Source organism: Tenrec ecaudatus, chromosome 12, assembly GCF_050624435.1.
Source record: "Tenrec ecaudatus isolate mTenEca1 chromosome 12, mTenEca1.hap1, whole genome shotgun sequence".
Classification (NCBI taxonomy): Eukaryota; Metazoa; Chordata; class Mammalia; order Afrosoricida; family Tenrecidae; genus Tenrec; species Tenrec ecaudatus.
Window position 1 is genome coordinate 30483976 of NC_134541.1, and position 18368 is coordinate 30502343.

Genomic DNA, 18368 nt, shown 5'->3' on the forward strand with positions numbered 1-18368 from the left:
TCTCTAACAAGGGAATCCCAATCTGGTAGGAAACCTGACGGGCCTAATTTCATTGAATGAATGGAAATGGTAATTTTTACAAAGTAGATTACCCTTCTCTCCCCCTCAAAAAAAAAGAAACCAACTTTGAGATGGAGTGGGATGCAGGAAGCTTGACAGGGAGTGCTCCTCGAGCGCATTGCCCGTGGAAGAGAAGGAAAGAAGCAAGACGGAGCAGAACCTGGGCTGAAGTGCAGTCTGTCTCAACAAAGGCTGAACCAACCTCATGGGCTCCTAAGCTGCTGGGTTGGTCTTTATCTCCCCCACTGGATCCGTGACCGTGTAGGTGCTGTCTCTAGGAAAGGGAGCTAACCTTCCGTAAGCCGGATCCCTGGATCAGAAGCAATTTTTGAAGAGAATCCATTACCCCAAATATTGGGCGTGTGCCCTGGAGCAATGAGCCTAATTAACAACCGCTCGGAGTGGAACAGAGAAAGGGTAAAACTGTTTATTAGGAGGCTGGCCAACGGAGCAACAACTGCAACACAGGCTCTTTAGTGGGCGTTTGAAGTATTCCAATGTCCAATGTTCTAAGTGGTATTTATATGTATTTTTTTCTAACAATATTAATGACATGCAGACTAAAAAAAAGACATAAGACACAGTAAGTACATAAAGCATGGTGGGTGCACAAAAGAATTCTAGAATTCGTTTTACTGACATCTACTATCCAACTGGTCACTCCTTTATAAATTGTCTAGAAAGCTCTCAAAACTCAACTCACTGTCTTCGATTCAATTCTGACTCCCGGTGACCCTGCAGAGCAGGGCAGAACGGCCCCTGTGGGTTTCAGAGACTGTTCACTCTCTATGGGCGTAGAAAGCCTCATCTTTCTCCCACAGAGCAACTGGTGGTTTCAAACTGCTGACCTTTCGGGTTGCAGTCCAGTGTGGGCGCCTTTTTTTTCTCGAAGTGGGGTTCAACTAGTAATTCACATGCCAAGCATGTGCTGGGCCCTTGGAAACAGTCAAAATATCCAGTGACAAATGTGGAACAAATGGCTGCAGTGTGCTGGCAAATCTTGCCCCTGACTCCTCAGCTGGCAGTTGAAATCTGTCTGCCGGCAGCTCTCCCCCCGGCGGGGGTAACAACCCTTCTGTCCTAAAGGAGGATCTAGATGGTCTAGATGGTCACCGACAGTCTTCTTCACTGTTCGGAAACTTCCCTCTACAGGTGACCATATTTTAGGTAGGTCTTCTAAATCCTCCAAGAGCATAGTCCTACGCAATAGAATAAAGTAGAATAAAAAGTTAGGAAAACCAGCCAACACACACGTGAGATCACTAGCTATACGAGAGATGGAAATCAGAACCATGATGAGCTACCACTTCACACCGGCCCTGGTCATAAAGGTTTCAAACACACTAACAGCTACTGGAGAGGATGTGGCGGGATCAGAACCCACACACATGCTGGTGGGACTGTAAGGCTGCATGACCACCACAGTGCTGTCTGGCACTTCCCCAAACAGATGGAAATAGAGAAGCCACGACATTCAGCTGTCTCTCTACTCAGCATATAGCCTACAGAAAGAAGGATGATTGAACTATTGTATAATGTGTTGATTACAGCTCAAAGAAAACTAATTTTTTTAAAAATGGGTATCGCAACACTATACACAACAAGTATAGTGAGTATACACAACAAGCAGATGGAAACAAGCAAAATATCCAGCAATGGAGGAAGGGGTATGAGATAGTTCATTGTGCCAGCCTGGCCGATAAACACAAGTGGGATTAATGGAAGGGCGGAGAGATAAGTGGCTCCGTGAGCCTCGCCTTTCTTGTCTCTCGCTCTTTAATCATTGGACCGGTATGCAGCTGCCTTGCTTGTTCTGTGCCTCAATTTAAAGGGCACACTACCTGTGGGACGCCTAGCCTGTGGACTGTGTCACTGTAAGTTGAGGTCCCTTTAAGACCACACGATTGAAATTTACATCTCTTGAGCTGGGACTGACAGTTGGTGACCTGCCTTACTGTTTGTTGCCTATGTTGGGCTAGCCTAGCTCTCTCTCTACAGAGGACTACCTGACGGCCCTTTGTACTGCTTTATAATTTAACTGTTCATTTCTTGTATTATATATCAATCTGTTTATAACTTAACTGTTCGTTTCTTGCATTCTATATCTGTTTATAATTTAACTGTTCATTTCTTGTGTTATATATCTATATTTATAAATATATAATTATCAGCAATTTGGTTTTATCTCTCTAGAGAACCCTGTCTAACACATAATAAATACTAGTAACATACACTAGTAATAAAGACTAGTGCGTGCGCACAATGGAGTACTATGCATCCCTGAAGATGAATGATGAAATTGTCAAACACCTCGTGACGTGTGGACGAATCTGGAAGATGTCATGCTGAGCAAAGTTAATTCCGTAAAGACAAATATTGTATGAGACCACTATTATTAAAGGGGGAAAAAATCAAGGAAAAGCCTTATCACAGTAAAAGCAGCAGACTTTGATGGTTACAGTGGTGATTCGGTTAAGGACCCTGAGTTGGCGGATTATCCTGGATGATTTGGTGAGCCCTAAATGCAAGGAATCCTTGTAAGGAGGAGGCAGAGGGAGACTGGGTGACAGAAAGACACAAGAGGCCCCATTGCTGGGTTTGAAGTCGATAGGAGGGACCCCACCATCTGTCTTCCGTTCTTGGTGCTGCTGCCTCTTCTCCTGCCATCTCTCTGCAGTCTCTCCGCCGTCCCTGATGTCAGAACTCCGTCTCCTGCATCTAGGAGGTTCAGCACAGGGTTCTCAGGCTCCAAAGGACACGCTCCACTCCTTTCTTTCTCGATGGTAATGAGATGCCTCTTTTCACTTTTGTGTTGGCAAATTTTAAACTGAACAAGATGGCAAAGCTGACCAGTTCCCACCTAGAGTTTTCTACATCCTACCTGCATGGTCCCACCCCACATGGGTGCTGGGTACCTCGGTTACATTGTTATCACGTTAGTCAGTTCTCTTGGTGGGCCAAACACCTCACATTTGCATGGTCTTACTCAATCATTTGAATTGTGGTGCTGGAGAAGAAAGTGAAATTACCATGGGACTGCTAAAAGGACAAACCGCTCTGTCTGGGAAGAAAGACAGCCAGAGTGCTCCTTAGAGGCAAGGACAGTGACACTTAGTCTTCTATCCTTTGGACGTGTTGTCAGGAGAGACCGTCCCTGGAGAAGGACATAGTGCGTAGTGAAGTGGAGTAGGCCCTCTGCACACTGTGGCTGCCACAGTGGGGTCAAGCTTAGGAACTCACGTGAGGGTGGTGGTGTGGGTCGGGCAGCGTTTTGTTCTCTTGGGCACAGGGTCACGACGGGTTGGAAAATATGCGATGGCACAATGATAACAACAGCAACAACCCCATCATTTGGTGGGAGTCACAAAGACTGGAAGAGCCATCGCCAGTCATTCATGGCCCAGACTCCCTGGATCTGTATGACGGTGTGAGCATGGCCCAGCCAAGCACTTGCTTTCAGCCCAGTGAAAGTGAGCGTTTCTGGCCTCCAGCAGAGAATGGGTGTGCGGGTTGTCTTTAGCTACATCCTTTGGTACGGTGGCTTTAGGAAACAAATGGGCTTTGAGGCTCATTTCAGAATTCTGATCCTAAGAAAAGGTAAGAATATAAAGTGTTGTTCTAAGCTACTAGGACTCATATTCTGGCTTCTTTAACAGCATTTTGGGGTGCCACCCATGGCGTGGAGCAGCTTGAGAAATCAAGTTTGCCACCATTTTCCATGTGTCCCATTGTGTTAGGCTGGGTGGAGTAGAGAAACAAATCCAGTGACAGCCATCTCTGTGTAAGAAAGAGCTTTCTATCAAGAAGTCATTCTATATCAAGAAAACATCCCAGCCCAGTCCTGATCAGGTCCATAAGTCCGACACTAGTCCATAAAGCCCTCTTGAGACTCACGCAGCCACAAGCAGTGATGCAGAATGCAGGGAGATCACAGGCCGGTGGATGCAGAGGTGTGTGGATCCAATGGTGGTGGGAAGCATCTCCAGGGCTGACCCAGGCCTCCGAGTGGCTTCACAGGAAGGTGAAAGCAGAGAGGGGGGAGGTTCCCAGGACTCTTTATGCGGAGGTCATGCCCACCAGAAGGCACCATCAGGCGTTGACCTGATTTACAGGCTAGACTCCACCTCTACTCTAATTATGTTAGCTACCACAAGCACGCTGCCCCCTATGTTGAATAACTGCTTTCATGTCTGCGACTCAGCGTGATCCTCAAGGCAGGGCGACTGAGAGCTGTCCTTTCCTTACCCTGCTGCCAGTCTATCTGTGTCCTGACCATGGTGCCAAAACACTCAGCTACGCCATGGCCGGTCCCTACCTCCCAGCATCCCAGCTGGGCTCTGCCAGCAGCCTCCCCCCTGGTCTCCCCACTCGGCCCCTCAGAGCCCACTCCAGGTCAGGTGTCCTCAAACTACGACCCGCGGGCCATATGCAGCCCACCGAGGACATTTATCCCCCGCCGGGTGTTTTTGCCCCATTTGTTTTTTTACTTCAAAATAAGATATGTGCTGTGTGCGTGGGAATTTGTTTATAGTTTTTTTTTTTAACTATGGTCCGGCCCTCCAACGGATTTGAGGGACAGTGAACTGGCCCCCTGTTTAAAAAGTTTGAGGACCCCTGCTCCAGGTAATCGCCTTAAGATGGAAATCAGATAGCAGGGTCTCCCCGTGGCTTTCCACCATCCAACTCAAACCAGCTCACTGCCATCGAGTTGATGCCAACTCGTAGCGACTCTACAGGACAGGGTAGAACCGCTCCTGTGGGTTTCTGAGACTGTGACTGCTAATGCGAGTAGAAAGCCCCATCTTTCTCCCACAATAGTTTTATCAGCACAGACTTCACATATCATACAATTTAATCATTCAGTCAGATTAAGGAGACTTGGGCAATTGTCACCACCAGTCACTCTTTACGGGAATACAAAGCCCTGTCTTTCTCCCTAGGAGCTGCTAGTGGTTTTGAACTGCTGACTTTGTAGTTAGCAGCCCAATTCATCTCCATCAGGGGTCAGTATGAGTTATCCTAGTGGGCTTTCCACTATGAAGAAGAAAAATAGGAATTTCGGATCTCAAAGACCCATGGTCCTAGATATTTGGGTCCCCACTCTCCCCCGAGCCTCATCTCTTCCATCTCCCCACTTTGGCTGCTCCCACCCCTCCAGTGGCAAAAGCTCTTCACAAAAGCCAAGCTTTCGCAGTGAATGTACAAATGTGCTTTACACAATTGATGTATGTACTGATTGTGATAAGGGTTGTATGAGCCCCAAGAAAACAATTTTTTTTTAAAAGCCAAGCTTTCCCCACCACAGGGCCTTTGCCCAGGCTGCTCCATCTGCCTGCAGAATGTTTTCTCCACTCCTGAACAGCCAGTTCCTTTCTACATTCAGACTTACTCCCAGAGATCCTCTCCGCCCCTTTTCCAAGGCCCCATGTGTTTCCTGCAGAGGAAACTGTGGTCATTTGTAAATGTCCATTACTTGTCCACTGCCTCCCTTCTGGAGCTGAGCTGTCCAATGCAGGAATGCTAACTACACAAGGCTGTGAGCACCTGAGCGTGGCTAGTCTGAATGCAGAAGTGCTGCAAGTGTAAAACACACTGGATTTCACAGACCTCATACAATTAAAAGGAACTCATTCATATGGATTACATGTTAACATGAGAATTTGGGGATGTATTGGGTTAAATAAAAATATTACTGCAACGAATGTTTACCTTCCTAATGTAGCTACCAGAAACATTGTAATTACTCATGTGCTCTCATCCCATTTTTTTAAGTGAGAGAGTGAGAGAATGAGTGAGAGTGAGTGAGTGGGTGAGTGAGTGAGTGAGAAAGTGAGAGAATGAGTGAGAGTGAGTGAGTGTGAGTGAGTGAGTGAGTGAGAAAGTGAATGAGTGAGAGTGAGTGAGTGAGAGTGAGTGGGTAAGTGAGAGTGAGTGAGTGAGTGGGTGACTGAGAGTGAGTGAGTGTGAGTGAGTGAGTGAGAGTGAGTGAGAAAGTGAGAGAATGAGTGAGAGTGAGTGAGTGAGTAGGTGAGTGAGAGTGAGTGAGAAAGTGAGAGAATGAGTGAGAGTGAGTGAGTGAGTAGGTGAGTGAGAGTGAGTGAGTGAGTGCTCTCATCCCATTTTTATTGGGCAGTGCTGTTCTCAACTGTAGGTCATTGAAGACAGGGACCTTTTTGTACCTTTTTGTTCACTGTTCTGTCCCCCACAACCGCCTCCCCCAAATAAGCAAACCTCATTGCTATGAAGTCTATTCCGACTCATAGTGACCCTGTATGTCAGGGTAGAATGGCCCCCATGGGTTTCAGAGGCTATAACTCTTTATGGGAGTAGGTAGCCTCATCTTTGTCACCTGGAGTGGCTGGTGGTTTCAAACTGATGACCTTGTAGCTAGCAGCCCAATGTGTTAGCCACTATGTCACCAGGGCGCCTATGTTGTGTCCTCAGTGCCTAGCACATAGTAGGTGCTCACTTAGAATTTATTGAGTGATTTGGTTTTTATGCCTATCCTGGGCGAAGACAGGATACCCTGTGAACTTCAGGAAGAAAGAAATATGGAGACCATTTCCTTTTTCTCCAATCACTGCCTTTCAGACAAGCTCTGTCCACTTTCCCTATCATGGGCTGAACTGACATTTGCCTCACAATCCCCTACTCCCAGAGATGAGAGGGTAAGAATGCAGGGTGGTGAGGGGTGGTATTCGGGGTGTAGGGGAGTGTGGGATGGTGGATGAGTGAGGTGTTGGAGGGCTGGGTGCTGGTGATAGAAGGATGGGGTGGTAGAAATGAAGGAGTGGGCGATATGAAGGGGTAGGGGGTGAGAGGGCTGGGGGTGAGGGACTAGAGGGTGGGGAGGGTGGTGATGAAGCAGAGAGGGGGAAGTGAAGGAGGGCAGAGGAGTGGTGGTAATGTCTGAAGGCACAGCACTGGTCAGCTGCTTCTATTTCAATGCCCTGGTGTGGGAGGTGCCTGGTCACAGTTCTCTCACGTTCTTCAGCTGGAAGGGCTTTGCCTAGACCTTTGAGACACACACACAGGCTAGCTGGGGGCAAGGGCATTGTGGGGGGTCCACCCAGCAGCAAGTCAGAGGTGGAGCGGAGGCTCAAGCTTTAGTTTCCAGATTCATCTTTCAGGACTCTTGCCTCTTCCTACGTCCTGTGATAGTTTGCTGTAATCCCAGGCACTGCACAAGTGCTGGCCATAGACACACACACACACACACACACACACACACACACACCTCTTACTACATCCTGTGATAGTTTGCTGTAATCCAAGGCACTGCACAAGTGCTGTACACACACACACACACACACACACACACACACACACACACACACACACACACACACACACACACACACTCCTTCCTAGGAGGCCCTAACAGTAGTTACACTGGTCCCAGAAGAGCGGTCCCTATCTTTAAGAGGGCCAAGGTGGGTTAAAGTAGAGCTGGAGACATGGATGGAAATGTAGGTAGGCGGGCGGGTGGGTGCGTGCACGGCTGGGCCGCGGGAGGCTGTTGGGCGCGGGAGGAGGGCGTTGGCTGGCTGGTAGCAGGACTGCAGGAGTCCAGGGGAGGGTGGTGTAACCGAACGGAGGTTGCCAAACAGAATCTGAAGAGCAGAGGGTCTTCGCGACCCAAACCCGGCCCCCTCGTCATGTTTTCGCTGGAAAACCGAGGTCAGGGACATGGGTGTCTGGTCCCAGAACCCACGGAGAGATCCAGGCGGAGTCGGAACTGAGTTCCAGCTCGGGAGGGGGATGGAAGGGGGAAGGGCGCCGCTGGAGGGGGGGGGGCTCTTTCCGCACGCCCCCGCCCCTGCCCCCCGCGCCGGACCGTGCCAGGGGGGAGGGGAGCGCCCCGCCCCCACCTCCGGAGGGGGCGGCCCCACGCGGCCCCAACAGGCTGCCGTTGTCCCGCGGGCCGTGGGCCCGGCACACTGGGGCTTTGTCCGTCCCCGCCGCGACCCACGGGCCCCCACATGACCGAGGGGGTAGGAGGAGCCTGCGGCGGCGGCGGCGGCGGTAGCGGCGGCGGCTCCACCATTACTGGGCTCCCTGGCCCAGGGTCGGCAGGCGGCGGCGGCGGCGGGGCTGGGCTGGCCTGGGCCGCGGACGCGGGGGCCCCCGTTCCTCGCCAGGCTGCAGGCGCCGGGCCGGGGCCAGCAGGGCAGCCGTGACTCGAGCGCTCTCCGGGCAGCGAGCTGGGGGTGCACCCGGACCCCCACCTCGGGGATCATGGGGAATGGCATGACCAAGGTAGGAGGGGCGGCGGGGGCGCGCAGCCCTCACCCAGCAGCTCGCTCCCCCTGCCCCCCCCGTAACGACGCCGGCTGGGTCAGTCTGCCGCCTCTGACCTCTGGGGCTCGCTGGCCTCTCGGGGACTCCGGGGCGGCATCTGCGCCGCTCTCTGCCTTGTTCTCTCTCGGACTGCGTCTCTCTCTCTCTCTCTTTCTCTCTCTGTCTCTGTCTCTGCCTCCCTGCACCTCTCGCTATCGGCCTCTGTGCTGTCCTGCCTCCGGCTTGCCCTCTTTGCTGTGAGTTTCTCTCTGTCCCTCCGGGACTGGAACTCTTAAGTCCATGTCTCTGCTCCACCCCCTCCCCTTCCCCCGCCTCCCCCCCTCAGTCCTCTCTCCCTGGGGCTGTATCTCCATCCTACCCTGTCTCTGAGAGCCCCACCGCCACCTCTTCAAGACCCTTCACCTGGCCCCCTGCTTCCCTGCCTCCCTCCACCTCAGAATTCTCTGCCAGCCCCTGGCCAAGTCCATCCCTCTCCATACACTCCCCTCCCATCTTCTCCCCATGGCCTTGCTGCCCTTCCCACCGCGACTCCTCTGTCCTCTTCCCATCTCACCCCTACCCTACCCAGTCCAGGCTCCTTCATGCCCTTCCCATGTAAGCCTGCCACCAGCTGCCTCCCCAGAGGCCCCAGGCCCTCGAAAGGGGAGGGAGTGGCTTGGAGCCTGGCACCTTCAGCTTGCTGGACTGGAAGCAGGAAGGGCTGTACTGGGAGAGGGAGTGGTCCTGCCCCCTGATTGAGCCCTGCCCGTCTTTCCTGTAGGTTCTTCCTGGACTCTACCTCGGAAACTTCATTGGTGAGCACTGCCCACTGTCCCAGGGCCATGGTACCGGGCCTGTGCCAGGCCTGTGCCACCATTCAGACTCCCCACGCCTTAAGGGCAGGGAAGCATGTGACTCCAGGCTGGGTGGGAGAAAGGACTCATGGAGGACTAGGGCGGGGGGGTGTGGGCAGGAGGGGGTGTGCCCACCAGAAGGGACTGGGAAGGTGCATCCCAGGGACTTCACACTGCCACCTCTGACCCTCCCCTCCCCGTGTCCACTAGAGGTCAAAAGACAGCAGAGGCTCAGGACCTGCGCCTGGGTGCCTCTGGGCCTCAGTTTCCCTGCAGAGGGGTCAAGGATGAGCTCTGTTTGGGGGGGGTTCTGCTTCTAGCTGCAAAGCTGGCAACTTTCCCCCGCTTTCCCAGAAGGGGAGTCTCTGAAGGCGGGGTCTGGGCCTCCTGTGAGCGGAGCCCTGAGCCTGGAGCCCATCCTGTGCCCACCGGGAGAGTCCCTGAACTAAACAGCTGGACACCCTCATGCCAACGGGGGTGGCAAGCTGAATTCTCACCCATCCCGACAAACATCGGCTTGGTGAATGGGGGATGGCACAGACGCCCCATCCCTGCCCACAAAGGGCTTCCATTCTGGCAAGGAGGGAGACAAATTTAAACACAGATCTTGGGCCACGAGGTCAGAGAGCCAAGGTGGGAAAAGCCACTTTCTGGGGAGTCATGAAGTGTCATCGAAGACAGCACATTTAAGCTGGACCGAGAGGGGTGGGCTGGACCGTACCTCCCCATGGGTACGTAAATCCCCTCCCCCTTCCTTCCTTCCTGGACTGCTAACCACAAGCTCAGGGGTTCAAACCCATCAGCCAATCTGGAGAGACAGCCAAGACCTTCTGCTCCCAGAAAGATCTCAAAAACACAAACCCACTACATCGAGTGAGTTCTAACTCACAGCGACCCTGTAAGAGAGAAAAGCATGTACAGACTCGGCACGCCTGTAGGGTCGCGACAAGTTGGAGCCACGGGCCCCCGAATTAGTGGGTTAGTTCCTTCCTGAGAGCTAACGCACCAGGCCATGCCTCCTCGGCTTCCGTGAGTATGTGGCTAATACGAGGGGACTTCAAAAAGTTCATGGAAAAATGGAATGAAAAGAAAATGACATTTTCTCATGAACTTTGGGAAGCCCCCTCAGGAGATCTGCCCCTCTTTTAAGTGAACACACCCATGAGGGATGGGGCTGTGAGGCTGACTTCACACCCCTGGTTTCCAGCCAGAGGCTGGACATAAGGGGGACACGGACAGTATTTGCTGAAAGAGGCCGTGGCCATATACGAAGGCCCGCCCAGCAAAACCCACAGCCTTCAAGTCGATTTGAACTTGTGACCCTGTAAGATCAACGACAACTGCTCTTGCAGAGACTGCACATTTTCAAAGGAGCAGACAGCTTTAGGTGTCTCCCTTGGAGCAGCCGATGGCCCTGAGGTGGACAAATACCATTTATTCTAACAATCCCAAGATCTGGCTGCTCTGAAACTCAGCATCAAAAGATCAACCCCGGGCCAGGCATCCCCATGGGTCATCCCTCGGGTGTCTGTGGATTCGGTTGCTGATGGTCATGACCACTGCGTCAGCCCCACCGCACAGCCAACCTCTGCGTTACAGAGTGCAGCTGCTCCCTTGCTTTTTCTTGGCTGGAACCTTCATGGCTGGAACCTGGGTGATACACAGTTAAGTGCTTGGCTACAGACCCACAGCCTGCAGTTCAGACCCACCCAGCAGCTCAGCAGGATACAGACCGGGCAATCTGCTCCTGTAAAGATGAGAGCCGGGAAAACCCTGCGGGGCACTTCTGCTCTGTCTCCTGGGGTCGGAGTCCACCTGGCATCACACACCAGCCCACGGTCTCTATGGAAACAAGTCTTCAGGTCTGCCTTCCGCAGAACCACCCGGTGGGTTCAAACCGGCAACCTTCAGCAGAACTCGCTGCCTTGGAGTCCATTCCGACTCATAGCAACCCTGTAGCACGGGAGAGAACCGCCCTGTGGATTTCTGAGACTGACACTTCTTACGGAAAGCCCTGTCTTTCTCCTGAGGAGTGGCTGGGGGTTTCAAACAGCTGACCCTCTGGTTGGCAATCCGACAAGTAACTACAATGCCACCAGGTCTCCAGGATATTGGTGGATACAGGTATCAGACTCAAAACGTTCACGGAGAGAGAGAATGACAAAGTAATGGGACTTTTTCCAGGGATATTTTGTGGCCCCCTCATAGAAACATAGCTGCAAATGGTTCCGTAGCCTGCATTTCCCGCTTAGTAGGTCGTGGGAACAACACCCAGAAACCTTTGGATGGCTTCCAGTCTCCCAAAGTAGATCTGTACCATCGTCCACCTCTGTTGCTATGGGTTTCTGGCGGGTTTTCTGCCGTGCACACTGTGATCGGCTGCACGGCAGAAAGCCTCCACCCTCTCCACACAGCCCTCCCTGTGTGAGGAGACAGTTCTGTAGCTGAGATGCCTGGAAGTCAAACTGCTGGGTCAGAGGACTTGCCGGGGAGGCAGTTTGGGAAAAATGCCACAGGAAGACTGAAGCCTCAGGGAAGGGCAGGCTCTGTCAGGACAGGAGAAGGAGGGGGGCATGGGGTGGGGGCAGGGAAAGAGCTTGCCCCCCCCCCCCAACAGCAACAAGTAATTCACATCTGCCAGATTGGTGCCAGTTACCTCTTTCTTTCAGATGCCAAAGACCCTGATCAGCTGGGCCGGAATAAGATCACACACATCATTTCCATCCATGAGTCACCTCAGCCTCTGCTGCAGGTACTCTTTAACAAATACTCCCCCTCCCCCTGGCCCCACTCAGGGTGCAGACCCCACAGCACCCGTTCATCAAACACCTACTGTGTGCTAGACCCTGGGCTGGTGCCTTGACCCACGCGACTGCATCTGACACGGACATTTTAGATGGCCTCTTTGTCTGTCCCTTGAGGCCCAGAGAGGTCCACTAACTCACTCAAGGTCACAGATCTAGAAACCTCAGGTGCCAGGAAGTGACCACGGCAGGCTATCTGTCCTTGAGGCCTCACGCGGAAGCTTGAAGAGGCCTCCAGGGGGGCTTCCTATCGCTCAAGCCGGTGGATGACTCCAGAGAGATGGTCCTTACCTTGGGGGCTGTGTATCCTTGGGCTGTGACTGCGCCTCTCTGGGCCTCTGTCCTTTTAGTCCTGTGGGTACCCAGGAGGCTGTGGTGAGGCTTCCGGTGGGCTACTGGTTGGTGGAAAGTGTGACTCACAGCTGGGTGGGGGATGAATTGGGGGGTGTCTTGGGGAAGGTTGGGATGTCAGTCCTGAGTTAGGACCCAGAGGGGGAAAGAGGTCAATGTAGACTGAGTTCACAGCCTTCCCCCTTTGCCCTCTGCCACCTGCCCTCTGCACCTCGTGGAACCTCAGTGGCCTGAGCTGTAAAATTGGGATTTTTACAATCAGAAGTAAGTACCCACCACTGAGTTGTTAGGGTCACGGAAAATGATTCGCATATAATAGGTGCTCAACAAACTACAGCCAACATACTGAGGTTCATGCTATTCTTTCCCATACACGGAGTCCCTTCCTTCTGAGTTCAGAGTCTAGATTACTCACGCTGGCCACTGATAGGATAGAACGCTGGCCAGGAAAGGGCTCTGAAGAGCTGATATCAAGGCCAGGCTGTGCCACAGATGTGCTGTGTGACTTTGGGCAGGGCCATTCCCCTCTCTGGGCCTCAGTTTTTCCCTCTGTCTTAGGAGGAGGGTCAGGTTTGATGGCAATGTCAGGTCAGCGTTGGACTGCTAACATCAAGACTGACAGTTCAAACCCATCCGCTGCTCTGAGATTTGAGGCTATCTGTTCCCATAAAGATATACAGCCTCAGAAACTGTATGTAAGGTCACTGAGTCTGAATGGACTCAATGGCAGCTGGTGACAAGTAACCTCTAATAACCCATGAGCCTCAGTTTAATCCAAAGAAGTCATTGCCAGACCTGTGATGTCTGATTTTGCTCGGTGGGACAGCTTTGCTGTAGAGTATTTGGAAATACACAGACTCTATACTGCAGAGCCCTAATGACATAGTGCACAGGGCTGCTCACTGCAAGGTCAGCAGTTTGAAACCACCAACCGCTCCTCCAGAGAAAGGTGAGGCTTCCCACTCCTATACAGTTAGAGTCTTGGAAACTCACAGAGGCAGTTCTGTCCTGCCCTATGGGATCACTATGAGCTGGAAACGACTCAGTAGCAGTGAGGGTTTGGGTTTTGTTTTGAGACTGCAGATGGAAACTTGTCCAGGTGTGACTATGTATATTTACTGATGGAGTAACTGCTTAGACAATGATGCCTTGCTCCCACACCCCTCCCCTCCTCTCACAAACATCAATCCCTCCCCAGCCAGGAGTGAATTCACCAGTCAGGGCTCGAGAGTGTCCACCAAGGCCAAAAGCATTGCAGCATAAAGTTGCAAACCTTGCAAAAGATGCAGGATTTTGTGACCTTGAGGACCAGGAGTTGGTGACGGGCTGGAATCTCACACAAAGTCATTGACAAATGAGGATCTGGCCGGCACCTGAACAGAGGCATTTGAATTTCAAAAGATGAGAGTGTCCTTGCGGAAAACCAACAAGGTCCTTGGCACATGTGAGCACAGATGATCGTTATGATCTTGTGTGAAGGGTAACCGTGAAGCCAAGGATGTTGTGGCGATTTTATAGGGAAAGCTGAGCAGACATTTCATTCATTCCTTGATTGTTGTAGTGATTCACACACGGTTTTTAACAGCTTGTGAAATGCAAGCCTGGCTTCATCATCGTTTTTCTTCTCTGCTCTGACCTATTGTGAAATGCTGGTTCCCCACTGGAGAAGGCCAGAGAGTAATCATGTACAGAGGAATTGAAAGTAGCCCTGTCCCAGGTAGGAAGTAAAGGGACTCTGTCACTTTTATCAAATCCTCAATGCCCAGGTCACTCTCAGAGATAGGCTATGCAGCATCTGCTCAGAAGGTTCTGGAGTCAACAGGCAATCAGGGCTGGGAGCCCTTAGGACAGGCAGAACTGAGACCCAGAGAAGTGTGGGAACTGCCCGGGGGTTGTGAGGTACTTGAGCTGGATGTGGGCAAGGGGAAGGAGCTTCCCACCTCGTCCTGCCTGAGTGTGTTTGTACTTGCAGGACATAACCTACCTTCGCATCCCAGTGGCTGACACCCCGGAAGTGCCCATGTAAGTTCCCTGGGAGAGACACACAGGCCATCGGGGGGGTGGCTGAGGGGATGGTGTGACGTGAGGTGGTTTAAGGGGAACCTGCGGGGACTCAGATCATCAAGCTGTTCTGAGGATCTAGCACGGATGGTCACATAGGTTAGACTCTGTCTCAGCCTTGCCCATGGGGTATACCCTGGCCCAGACTCTTAACCTCCTGAGATTGCACCTCAGCTATGGCCTATTGAAATGACCATGCCTCTTGAGATCAGAGGCACCCACAGATTGAAAGGGTCAGGCCCAAGGCGGTCCCTCTCATCAGAGTTAGTACATCTGGGCCTCAGTAGGCTTGTGTATGACTTGTACCATTTCAGCGAGAAGAGGGCGTGGGTTGAGGATCTGGGAAGGGTCTGTATGTCATGGGGCCTGGAAGGAGGGCTTTGTGTTAGTGCTATCAGCAGCCTCCTGTGCCTCTCAGCCTGGGAGGAACCCGGCCAGGCACTCCAAAGCCTTGGGGATCTTGCTTTTAGCCACTGTCCTTGTTCCCTGGTGCTTGGCTTATAAACCCCAGAGGAGTGTAGATCCCAGAGGAGTCAATGTGGGGAATAGAGGATCCACCACACCCATGGAAGAGTTGGCTCGGGCTCAGGGGATCTAGGCTGTTGCTCCTTACGTGGCTGGACTGGCCATTACCGGCCTCACACCATCTAAGGGGCACACTTCCACCTCCTACTATAGTACTGGCTCCGATTACTTGCACATACTGGCTGGCTGGAGGACCCAGGGCTCATTGTCCCATAAATGGGGAAGGGGACAATGTCCAGGAGTTCTGGCCCTAAGAATGGACCCGACCTAATGGCTTTCTTCTGTAGCAAGAAGCACTTCAAAGAATGCATCAACTTCATCCACTGTTGCCGCCTCAACGGAGGGAACTGCCTGGTGCACTGGTGAGCTCACGGGGAAGGGGAAGCGGCCGCCCTCCTTCCAGAACACACCTCTCCCACCCAACACATGATGATCCCACTGGGAAAGTAAAACCTGGGAGAGCTCTTCTCCCCCCTGTCATAATCCCCGAGAGCCCATCCTCCTGGTAGAGGCCACCACCCAGAGGCCATGGCATCTCCTGGCGGAGGTTCAGAACAAGATTCGGGTGCTATGTGGCTGTGGCCAAGTAGTTGTTCATCCCTGAGACTCAGTTTCCTCATCTGACTCAGGAACGAGCGCTGCACTCCCCAAGCTTTGGGGAGGAAGGGATGAGGTCATGCAGGTAGCCCAGCGCCCTCCAAGACTTCAGGCTCTCCCCCTGTTCTCCAGGTCTGTGAGGCAAAGGGGCAGGGTAGTGGGGGCCCCAGGATGGGCCATGTGGACTCTGAGTCTTCCCAACTGCACCTGGTCCAGGTGATGTCATTCATTCACTCTCAGGCAGAGCCCCAGCCCTGAGGCCAGCACCTGGGGAATTGAAGATTCCATTTCTGGGTGATGGAAGCTGTCTGTCCCCAAGGGCTGAGTAGGGGAGAGAGCCCTTGCCTTGCCTCAGAGGCAACAACTCCTGGTGCCCTCTGGCTCCCTGCTCCCCTCTAGCCCCCCATCCCACTTGAAATCCTAACTCCTTACTTCGGTCCACAAGGCCCTGTGTATCTGAACCTTCCCACCTCTCCAGCCTTGTCTCTTTCCTTCCATTCCCCACCCCATCTGCCCTGGACTCCCTGTGCTTCCAATCCATCATGCTCCCACCTCAGGGCCTTTGCACATTCCGGACCCACGTTAGCCCTTCCTTTGGGGTTCCGTTTGATATTGCCTTCTTGGGAACCTCTTTCCTAATCCTCTTCCTATTCCTGCCCCGACCAGATCAATAACCCTTCCCTCTTCTTATAGATTCTCCTAGCCCCTTGGACTTGCCTGCAAACACTGATCCCTGCCTGAAATTGCCTCCCTGTTAACTTCTGTCCCCAGTACCGTGCCACAAAGGCCAGTAGGGCAGAGGCCTAGATGGTTTGTGCTAGGGCCTTGGGGAAACTACAGACCATCCAGAAATGTTTGTTGGATGAATGAGTGAAGTGACATTCCTGTTTGGGCTGTTAATGTGGGAGCATTCCAAGGGGAATGAATACTCAAGTCAGAGGGAATATCAGGAAGTGGGAGAAGAGATTCCAGCAGGCTCCTCGTGGATTGGGGTACCTAGGGAGGGCCATGGGAGAGGTGGGGCCTTCACCTGAAGTTTGGGGATGGGCCAGTTTTGCAGGCATCTCCCGCAGCACCACCGTGGTGACTGCGTACGTGATGACTGTGACCGGGCTAGGCTGGCGTGAAGTGCTGGAAGCCATCAAGGCCAACCGACCCATCGCCAACCCCAACCCAGGCTTCAAGCAGCAGCTGGAGGAATTTGGCTGGGGCAATTCGCGGAAGGTAGGGGCTAGGGCTGGGGGGCCCACTGGGCTCAGGGGCTGCAGGTGGGGTGAGGCTTGCCCCATGGGAGCTGACCGAGCACCCCTCTGTAAGAAGTGATGGTGTACCTCAGACCTAGCCAAAGAAGCCCCTGGAAACTTGAGAACGTGGCCCTCCAGCTAATTCAGCCCCCCATGGAGTGGGGGTGGGGTTTTTTGGAGGGTGGGGGGGGGTTGCCTGGAAGCTTGGTGTCGCAGATGGAAGGTAGGAATTCGGAGCCAGGGACACTGGGGAGGCTCAGGAAGGGGAGACGTGTGGAGGGGTGCGGGGAGGTTGGGAGGGGAAAGAGCAGAGTGAGGGCGGCCAGCTTTCTTGGGCCGGCTCTGCTGGGGAGGGGGGGGGCCAGTCTGGAAGCCACTGGCCCAATCACCTGGGCCCCGCCTTGACCCACCCCGTTGCTCTCCGCCACAGCTTCGTCGGCAGCTGGAGGAGCGCTTCGGAGAGAGCCCGTTCCGGGACGAGGAGGACATGCGTGCTCTGCTGCCTCTGTGCAAGCGCTGCCGCCAGGGCGCCGCCCCCTCGACGGCCTCCCCCTCACTGCCCTCGGGGGCCTCCGGGGCCTCGGAGGGAACCCTCCAGCGCCTGGTGCCTCGGCCGCCCCGGGAAACCCACCGGCCGCTGCCGCTGCTGGCGCGTGTCAAGCAGACTTTCTCTTGCCTCCCGCGGTGTCTGTCCCGCAAGGGGGGCAAGTGAGGAGCCCACCCTGCCTCTTCCTCCCGACTGGACCCCTTCGGGGTCTGCGTGGGCCTCCAGAACCCGAGGGGCCCCTTCGTGACGGCCTGAGCCCCGCCCCGCCCCCCTGCTAGTCTTTGTCGTGTGTCTGTCCTCTGTGCGTCTTGCTGTCGGCCTGGCCTGCTGCAGCCACCTGGTGCCTTAGTCCTTGGGCTGGGGGAGGGGGCACCTGGGCCTCGACCCTTAACGTTGGGGATGGAGGGTGGGGGGACTGGGAGGTGAGGACCCACAGGGCCTGGAGGATATTAAAATAAGTTAGAAGATTCCCACCTGTCTCTCTCCAAGTTATTTGGCAATCGAGGGACACCTGTGCTCTGTCCAGTCCGCAGGATGCAAAGGAGCCCTAAAAACCCACCGATTCCAACTGGTGCCCACCCCAGGACCTGTGTGTTAGAGAGGAAGACTCTGTTCTTGGCTGTAATCCTTCTACAAGCAGGTTCTAGAAGAGGGTCTGACGGTGGTGCTGATGGACGGGTCACTCTCTCCACCTCGAGGTTCTGTAGACAGTGCAGACCGTTTTCCGATGAGCCTGCCAGTGAAGTCCACATCACTGATACACCCGCTTCTCTAACGAGGCCCTCCCCCCTTCCCTAGCCCTAGGGTCTTCTGACAAGGTCCCTTGGTGTCCCTCCTCCTCTCTGTGAGCCCCCTTCCTCCCTCCGTGAGCCCCTAGCCGGCCGTTCTCTAGTCACAAATGTATTCAGTAAGTGCCTTCCTCCCAGGCAGGAGTTCACTCAATCCTTAAGGACGGAAACAAGCTCAGAGAAACCAAGCAGCTGGAGTTGGGGAGGCTGGGTTTGAACTAATGCTGTCTGAGAACTGTGATAGGGTGCCGGGCACC

At 53.5% G+C, this 18368-nt stretch overlaps 1 protein-coding gene across 1 annotated transcript; it reads left to right on the forward strand.

The window, feature by feature from the left end:
• Positions 1–7944: 7944 nt before the first annotated feature.
• On the forward strand, positions 7945–17702 carry DUSP15 (dual specificity phosphatase 15). Its single transcript, XM_075563814.1, has 7 exons — positions 7945–8319; positions 9122–9155; positions 11864–11946; positions 14322–14371; positions 15223–15297; positions 16585–16756; positions 17207–17702. Exons 1-7 carry the CDS (start codon positions 8299–8301, stop codon positions 17486–17488), a joined length of 717 nt encoding a protein of 238 aa, XP_075419929.1. The 5' UTR covers positions 7945–8298; the 3' UTR covers positions 17489–17702.
• Positions 17703–18368: the final 666 nt, after the last annotated feature.

Excerpts from the sequence above, each read along its gene's own strand:
- DUSP15 (XM_075563814.1), top strand. The coding sequence starts at position 8,299 with ATGGGGAATGGCATGACCAAG. Across the intron at positions 11,947-14,321 it reads CACCTCAGCCTCTGCTGCAG|GACATAACCTACCTTCGCAT; the intron begins GTACTCTTTAAC and ends TTGTACTTGCAG. Across the intron at positions 14,372-15,222 it reads GACACCCCGGAAGTGCCCAT|CAAGAAGCACTTCAAAGAAT; the intron begins GTAAGTTCCCTG and ends TTTCTTCTGTAG.